At 45.6% G+C, this 8791-nt stretch overlaps 1 protein-coding gene across 1 annotated transcript; it reads left to right on the forward strand.

The window, feature by feature from the left end:
* Nucleotides 1-663: 663 nt before the first annotated feature.
* josd2 (Josephin domain containing 2) lies at nt 664-8256 on the forward strand. The gene is made up of 4 exons (XM_039741743.1): nt 664-941; nt 2585-2710; nt 3251-3445; nt 7676-8256. The coding sequence occupies exons 1-4, from the start codon at nt 814-816 to the stop codon at nt 7776-7778; spliced, it is 552 nt and encodes a 183-aa protein (XP_039597677.1). The 5' UTR covers nt 664-813; the 3' UTR covers nt 7779-8256.
* The last annotated feature ends 535 nt before the right edge of the window (nt 8257-8791 follow it).

Genomic DNA, 8791 nt, shown 5'->3' on the forward strand with positions numbered 1-8791 from the left:
TGTGTGTTCAGCATTTGTTAAACTTCTAAACTACCGAGGTCTCTCAGTTCTGCATTTGAAGCACAACCACAGAATGATGTGTCTTTTGTTATTGGTTATATATATATATAGTGTATATAGTACTATATAGTATATATTGTATTTTTTAAATAAGACAATGTAACGTTTTATGTGAAAAAAATAAATGAATCAATTTTCTAGGTAAAGCAACAGATCGCATGATAAATGTCTACTGAATCCAGTTAGTAAATGATTTAATTATACGGTTATACAAGAGGTAAAAATAAACGTCATGAATACAAAGTGGTTCCGGGCCTCATAGTGTCTTAAGTCGGAGGCCTAAACCTGTCCTGACTGCAGCTGGATACTTTGCATGGGATCTGAATACCCACTGAAATCACCGTTATTACTTCATGATTTCTACCTTTTATCAGAATGCTGTCTTTTTGTATTGTCTCCTTTATTCTAATCCACTATTCTGACTTTTTTTTGTTTATGTAACTTACATCTTCAAATATTGTGTATAATATACAGTCTAAGTGTGCAAAATGCTTTTAAATCCCACACTAAATACTCGAGGCACGTCCTACGGCCACCCAGCCACACCCAACATGGCGTCACAGCCCGTCATGCCACACACAACATGGCGGCTACCCCGGATGTTTTTTTATTGGAGGGGGCGTGGAAAAGGGTGGTGTGTTCGGTTTGTTATGCTTTAAGTTGCAGATAAATGATTTCTATAAATTACGTGCGCTAAGAAAAGGAAAACTCGAATTAGATAAATCCCGCTATATGTGATTCCAGCCTCCCATCATGTGCGAGTCCGCGCCGGAGATCTTCCACGAGAAACAGCGGCTGGAGCTGTGCGCCATCCACGCGCTCAACAACGTGCTGCAGGAGCGCATCTTTACCAAGGAGGCGGCGGATGAAATCTGCAAAAGGTACTGTACGTGTTATATGTGAAGAAAGTTGTCATTAGTTAGGGAGTCGGCGATGTTGCCGCCAGACGTTAGCAGCAGGCAGGCGGGTCGGCGACCTCCGCCTACAGCCAGGGATTCAGTACTTCATGTTTGGACAAATACAAACAAAGTTAACGCGCATCTGCTTTGGTTTGGTTCAAGAACTGAGCCGCCTATCGCGTTGGTTTGGGTTCGAGTAAAACGAACTTTTTGAATTATGCCCATCTAATCGACCTTTAATAGAAGCGTCAGGCATCCGCGATTTCCTGATCATCCCTCATAAGTTCGTGTTTTAAAAGCGCCCGTTCTGGGCCATGTGCGAAACCTCTGCTCAGCCTTTCAGTATGAACATTGCGGCTCTCATTCAACGCTTTAATTGACTTCAGGTAGAGGTGGGTTAAGGCATTGAAGTGCTTTAAATGTGAAGACAACGCTGGCTAAACGGAAGACGGGCCAGCTTTAATGTAAAGTGCAGAGGTTTAATCATTAACAATACAGTCACAGCAGGCAATCAGATGAGATTAGAGAGAATCGGGAAGGGGAGAAGCCAGGAGGTGTCATGACTGGTCACAAGTAGCGCTTTTAAAGCATTAAAGTTTCGTTGGTATCGGAGAACCACTCGTCAGACCTTCACTAGTCTCGCAGAGGTATGGAAACAACCAAGACTGAATTGGGCTTTAAATGTGGGAGGGAACTATTAGGCAGCTCACTAAGTGTCACATTTCTAAACCAATCAAAGCCTCGCGGAGGCGGTGCTCAAGCTTAGGGACGGGGATTTCAAACTGGAAAGAGAAGGGGTGTTCTTGTTAATCTTGTCCGACAGACCGCAAGCTTCAGTTTAAGATGAGCAGTCAAAATCTTCTAAAAACAGACCACACTTCAACGTATAAATGTGTGTGCAGAAACTGCATTGCACATGTTAAAAATAAACATAACGTGTTTCAAGAGAAAAGGCTTTCTGTAACATCAGATTATGCATTGGAAGTCGCCGGCATCAATGACCGAGTGTGCTGCCTGTGCTCTATGTTGTTGTTCAGCATTACGGCGATAGTGTAGGAGTCGGTGTAAACTTGAAAGAATTGGCAGCAATATTCAATAAAATCTGAACAGCAGAATATTTATTTGAACTATGCGGTGCTTCACAGCCCGTCTAAAGGCCTGACATTAAGATCGCTGATGGTGCTATAGAACACATCAAGGACATCGTCCCTGACAGTCTCGCAGGACTTGAAATGATCTCTCTGAAAAAGTCACGTCACATCTCTCAGGATTTTTTTTATATAATAGAGAGATGTATTTTGTATCCAATGCTGTATAATCCTGTTGGTTATTTTGAATTTCTGTGATGCGTTTTGAGCACGGGATGGCACTATTTAAATAAAATGTGTCACCACTGAGCTCTGTTGTATCATAACATTATTTCTGTCCACCATGCATGAAAACATGAAATTTTACATTTTTCTTCACCATCACTACAAGGTACAATGTGGTAAGTAACATTTAAAAAGTATTGTTGGGTGTCGTATTCCTTTAAATTGAAAAATGAATGAATTGATGAGCTAGTGAGAGTGAGAGTGGATGCTTGGTTGTAATATTCTCCATTTTTATTTTCTTCTTTTTTAAAGGTTAGCTCCAGAATGTCGTGTTAATCCTCACCGCAGCTTCCTGGGGACGGGGAACTACGATGTGAATGTAATTATGGCAGCACTCCAGAGCCGGGGACTGGCAGCAGTGTGGTGGGACAAGCGCAGGTAACCTAGATGGGGCGTGTTGTGTGTGTCTTGTTGTTCCTTGGACCTCATTGAGAGATCGTCATTCGAGGACAGTCATTGACAATCAACCAATCAGATTTAAAGTTTATCATAAAGCAGGAGGTGGGCAGGTCTGGCAATCAACCAATCAGATTTAAAGTTTATCATAAAGCAGGAGGTGGGCAGGTCTGGAAAACAACCAATCAGATTTAAAGTTTATCATAAAGCAGGAGGTGGACGGGCTTCGCAATCAACCAATCAGATTTAAAGTTTATCATAAAGCAGGAGGTGGGCGGGTTTGGAATTTCATGTGAGAAGAAGAAGACAAACTGCAGAACTGAGAGACATGTCATGGAGTGAAGAGAGTGGCTCAGGTAATTCTGGGCTTCATGGGACTGGACAAAGGCCTCATTCCTGATGATGTTCAAAACCGCACAAAGTAGAGAACAGGAGATGGCAGCTGACTGATGCGCCTATGGCTGCTAGAGGCACTACCGCACTCTGTTGTTTAGTTGACATCCCTGTTTGCTTCCTCTACAGGTCGGTGGACTTGCTACATCTGGACCACATCCTCGGCTTCATCATGAACATCCCATCGCTGGTGTCGCTTGGCTTCCTCTCCTTGCCGTTCCGGAGAAGGCATTGGATAGCAGTGAGACTCGTCAACGAATGTTACTACAACCTGGACTCCAAGCTGAAGGGGCCCGTCCGCATCGGAGATACATGTGACCTGCGGTATGTTGCTTTGTTTTTTTTTTTTTACACTTTAATTACAAATCCTGTCCAATTACATCAGCAGCAGCTGAGCGAGCAAAGAGGAGGTAAAAAAAAAAATGAAAGTGTATTTGTTTCCCATTGTATCACAAGTTTAAGAGGGGGTTTCGGAGGAGTGACTGTGTCTCCTTGGGGTGCGTTCAGCCCCCATCTTCACAACATGAGCGGCAGAGACGCAAAGTGACTGGCATGTAGAGCAGGCCTGGGGGGAGCAGTGAGCGAAGCAAGGAGGGGGTAAGCCCCCTAGTAAATTCCATAAAAAAAGAATGACGTAAAGGGGGCTGGGTGGTCTCGTGGCCTGGAACCCCTGCAGATGTTTTTTTTTTTTTTCTCTCCATCCGTCTGGATTTTTTAATTTTTTTTTCTGACCTCCCTGGCCATTGGACCACCTTACTTTTACTCTATGTTAATTAGTGCTCCCTTATTTTCTCTTTCTTCATCATGTAAAGCACTTTGAGCTCATCATTTGTATGAAAAATGTGCTCTAGAAGTAAAGGTTGTTGTATTCACTTTTTACAAGAACAATACAATAATTTGAGTGTATTTGTTAAAACACATTGTAACTTAGATGAGGATCACACTGTATTATAAGACAAACTTTATACAGGTAGTCCCCGAGTTACGGATATCCGACATTCGACGTACGAACGGGGCCACAGCTGCTCCTTCATCTTTCTGGGGGACGTGACGCAGGCTCCTCAGTAACTACTGCTCTGTCATCTCCGGCCTGGGGACGCTGCAAGCGGTGGCTGGAGGGGGCGATTTCGCCGCTTACGCAGTGTAGTGTCCCTCGGACAGCTCCGGCTGATGAATGGTCCAGTGAGGGCCATGCCCCATTCATTCTCAGTGGGCAGCTGGGTGTGTGGCATGCGCTCGTATGCAGGACGGAGGTTTGATGGGGCGGAGGGGGGTAGTTTGCTGCCCGCCCACACCGCTTTGCAGTGACCTTCAAACGGCTTCCCCTTTCATTCTTAATGGGCGGCTGGTGATGCTGCCAGCGGTGACCTGGTTGTGGCTGAACGGAGGCCATTAAGGGTGGATGGGGCGGCAGGGGGCAGCATTGTAGTGTGCCTCAGGTGGTTGTCTGTTGAATGGGGATGGTGGTGGGCGATTCACTACCCGCCTATGGCTGCACCCTGTTCTCTCTTGGTGGGTGCACGCTGCAGGCAGCATACTGTATGCAAGAGGAGGTGACTGTGTGGTGGGTGGGTGGTGAATCACCCCTCGCCTCCCCCATTCATTCTCAATAGCAAGCCTGCTTGTACTGTTACGCACATAGCAGGGAGTTGTCTCTTGTCAGTACATCAGACGTGTTGACGACGGGTGCCTTCCTCCTGTGATGGCGTGTACAGTGCTGTACAAAAGAGCTTGTCTTAACCTTTTGTCTTCACCCTTCAATAATGTCTCTGAAACACAAATCTGATGCAAGTGCTGGTGATATAGTAAGGAATAGAAAAACATCACCATGGAAAGTCAAGTCAAGTTGGAGAGCATGCACTGGTACAGCACATTGCCACACCCACTACACGACAAAACAACTCGGGATCCCGGTTGGCAACCCCCCAGGTAGACCTGTGGTCCAATCCCACCATCCGGAAATGACCCTCTGTCTGCCACAGCCAGGTGTTACATGGGTGACCCCTTGGCCTGGTCCAGCCATTCGGGTCACCAACAATGAGGCTCTTAGGAGCCAGATCACCCTCAGGGAAACACGCCACATGGCCGTAGTGCCGTAACTGACGCTCCCTCACAATGCAGGTCACGTGCCTCATTCAGGACTCCATGAGCAAAACAAAGTCAAATTAACGGTACCCAAGGATTCTCCAGAGAGACACAAGGAGTCCAGTCTTCTTCTCGGGTCACTGGATGGCATCCATGAATCGCAACCATTTAGCAAGACAGGAAGTACCAGGACTCTAAAGACTTGGACCTTCGTCCTTTTGCATAGACATCTGGAGTGCCACACACCCCTTTTCCAGTGACCTCATGACTCCCCATGCTCTCCCAATCCGTCTACTGACTTCATAGGAAGAGTCACCAGAGACATGAATGTCACTGCCAAGGTACAGTACAGGCCAAAAGTTTGGACGCACCTCCTCATTCAATGTGTTTTCTTTATTTTCATGACCATTTACATTGGTAGATTCTCACTGAAGGCATCAAAACTATGAATGAACACATGTGGAGTTATGTACTTAACAAAAAAAAGTGAAATAACTGAAAACATGTTTTATATTCTAGTTTCTTCAAAATAGCCACCCTTTGCTCTGATTACTGCTTTGCACACTCTTGGTATTCTCTCGATGAGCTTCAACAGGTAGTCACCTGAAATGGTTTTCCAACAGTCTTGAAGGAGTTCCCAGAGGTGTTTAGCACTTGTTGGCCCCTTTGCCTTCACTCTGCGGTCCAGCTCACCCCAAACCATCTCGATTGGGTTCAGGTCCGGTGACTGTGGAGGTCAGGTCATCTGCCTCAGCACTCCATCGCTCTCCTTCTTGGTCAAATAGCCCTTACACAGCCTGGAGGTGTGTTTGGGCTCATTGTCCTGTTGAAAAATAAATGATCGTCCAACTAAACGCAAACCGGATGGGATGGCATGTCGCTGCAGGATGCTGTGGTAGCCATGCTGGTTCAGTGTGCCTTCAATTTCTGGTCTCTGATCTGAGCTGCTGATAACTTGCGATTTCTGAGGCTGGTGACTTGGATGAACTTGTCTTCAGAAGCAGAGGTTACTCTTGGTCTTCGTTTCCTGGGTCGGTCCTCATGTGTGCCAGTTTCGTTGTAGCGCTTGATGGTGTTTGCGACTCCACTTGGGGACACAATTAAAGTTTTTGCAATTTTCCGGACTGACTGACCTTCATTTCTTAAAGTAATGATGGCCACTCGTTTTTCTTTAGTTAGCTGCTTGGTTCTTGCCATAATAAGAATTTTAACAGTTGTCCAATAGGGCTGTCGGCTGTGTAGTAACCTGACATCTGCACAACACAACTGCTGGTCCCAACCCCATTGATAAAGCAAGAAATTCCACTAAATAACCTGATAAGGCACACCTGTGAAGTGAAAACCATTTCAGGTGACTACCTGTTGAAGCTCATCGAGAGAATGGCAAGAGTGTGCAAAGCAGTAATCCGAGCAAAGGGTGGCTATTTTGAAGAAACTAGAATATAAAACATGTTTTTATTGTTAAGTACATAACTCCACATGTGTTCATTCATAGTTTTGATGCCTTCAGTGAGAATCTACCAATGTAAATGGTCATGAAAATAAAGAAAACACATTGAATGAGGAGGTGCGTCCAAACCTTTGGCCTGTACTGTATGTAAACCTCTCGATGAGGTAGACACACTGCTGATGGCCATGCCCAAGAGGTCATTAAAGCCCTGATCTTTGTTTTTTTCAGTACACTCACAACCCCAGACACTCAGACTCCTCACTCAGTCTCTCGACTGCCCCAATCAGAGCCTCCATTGATTCCGCGAAGATCGCAGCATCGTCCGCAAAGTCAAGATCCGTGAATCTTTCTTCACCAACAGATGCCCCACAGCCACTTGACTCCACGATCTTGCCCAACACACAGTGCCATGCCAGCACTGAACAGAGCAGGAGCAGAACACACCACTGATGGACCCCAAAATCAACTGGGAAAAACACAGAGGTCCTGCCTCCACTCTGCACAGCACTCACAGTCCCAGTGTATAGGCTAGCCATGATATCCAGAACCTTGAGGGGATTCCATGAACTCTAAGGATGTCCCACAGGGCAGCTCGGTCAAAAGAAACTCTGCCGATTATTCATGTTTGCGCTCCATGAGAACCCTCAGTGCCAGGATGTGGTCGATGGTAGACTTCTTAGTTGTAAAGCCAGACTGTTCCGGTCACTGGCAGGTAGAAATAATAAAAAGTTCAGAGAGAGGCGACACTCCATCATTCATTGGCAGAGCACTTGGTTACAGTCGGTCAACAATAGCATTTATTAAAAATAATGTACCTGTTCAGACTTACATACACATTCAACTTAAGAACATACCTACAGTCCCTATCTCGTACGTAACCCGGGGACTGCCAGTACACAAAAATGCTTTTATTTCCAGAGTGTCCACAAGCATTTTCTTGCCACTGTTTGCAGGATAAGGGGAGACACATAAGAAGAATACGCCATTGGTGTGTTTATAGAGCTGTGTTTGTCTTCCAGGAACTTTCTCAAGGAGCACATCTCACAGGACCCGTGTGAGGTCCTGCTGGTTGTGGACAAGAAGGTCGAGGAGGATGGCACATGGATGCTGCACAGCAGTTGACGGAGCTGTTTATCCTGTGACTGAAAATGACGCATGCCTGCCTGGAAGAGCTTTGGCCGTGGACTTCGGCGCTTTCAATGGAATAACTCTGCATCTGGAGAACCATACGTTTGCCAGTAACTTTGCACTTTCAACATTTTTATATGCCTTGAATGAGGAACAAGAAGGGATAAGGGTGAGGTCTGAGAAAAGAAACAAGAAAATGTAAATTTGCTTGCTTGGTTAATTGATTGATTGATTGATTGAAGTTTTTTGCATCCCTAAGTAGGTGGATGATTTGGGTTATAAATGATGTGACAAAGGAGAGCGTCACTCTCTGCCTGCCCGGAGGTCCGAGCACATGGCGTCCTGATCACCGCTGTCTTCTGAGCCAGCGTGTGCTTTTTCTATACATTATGACCCTTGATAAGGCCCACCTATCCACTATCGGCTAGGACCCCCCTTTTGTCTTTAGAAAAGCCTGAATTCTTCAAGGCATGGATTTAAAAATATGCAGGTAACAACTGTCAGGAATTTTAGCTCATGCCGAGTCGGTAGCATTAGAAGGTTCTGGCCACGTTTTTCGTTTGGGTGCCGTTTAAGGAAAAAACGAAGCAAACCCACCGGTGACGCATTGGGAGTGGGTTCACGTGCCTGGTCCTCCCTGCGTGGAGAGTGCTTTGAGTCGTGAGAAAAGCTCTATATAAATGTAAAAGAATTGTTGTTATTATTATTATTAATTCAGAATTGAATCTTGACAACAATAAAAAAGTGAATTAGTTAAATTAGCAGCAAGGACTGGTGACTAATTAAGGAAAGGGTTAGAATGAAGGCCTGCAGGCACAGCAGTGGTCCAGGAGTGGAGTTGGAGACCCCTGCCCTGCCCTGCCCTGTCCTGTGCTGGTCGATGTTCTCTTGTCTCTGGTTAGGATCAAAGTGCTGACAGAGGCAGCAGACCCGACTTTGCTACCCAAAGCGATGGTTTGCACTCGTCTAAAGAAATTCCCAGGGCCCCCCAAGTTCATTTTGAGAGG

This window comes from Polypterus senegalus, chromosome 18, assembly GCF_016835505.1.
Source record: "Polypterus senegalus isolate Bchr_013 chromosome 18, ASM1683550v1, whole genome shotgun sequence".
NCBI classification, from domain to species: Eukaryota; Metazoa; Chordata; class Cladistia; order Polypteriformes; family Polypteridae; genus Polypterus; species Polypterus senegalus.

What these genes read in the sequence shown, in the direction of transcription:
- josd2 (XM_039741743.1), top strand. Translation starts at nt 814, where the DNA reads ATGTGCGAGTCCGCGCCGGAGATCTTCCACGAGAAACAGCGGCTGGAG. An exon ending in GTGTGGTGGGACAAGCGCAG is followed by an intron (nt 2,711 to 3,250) that starts GTAACCTAGATG and finishes CTTCCTCTACAG; the next exon opens with GTCGGTGGACTTGCTACATC. An exon ending in GGAGATACATGTGACCTGCG is followed by an intron (nt 3,446 to 7,675) that starts GTATGTTGCTTT and finishes TTTGTCTTCCAG; the next exon opens with GAACTTTCTCAAGGAGCACA.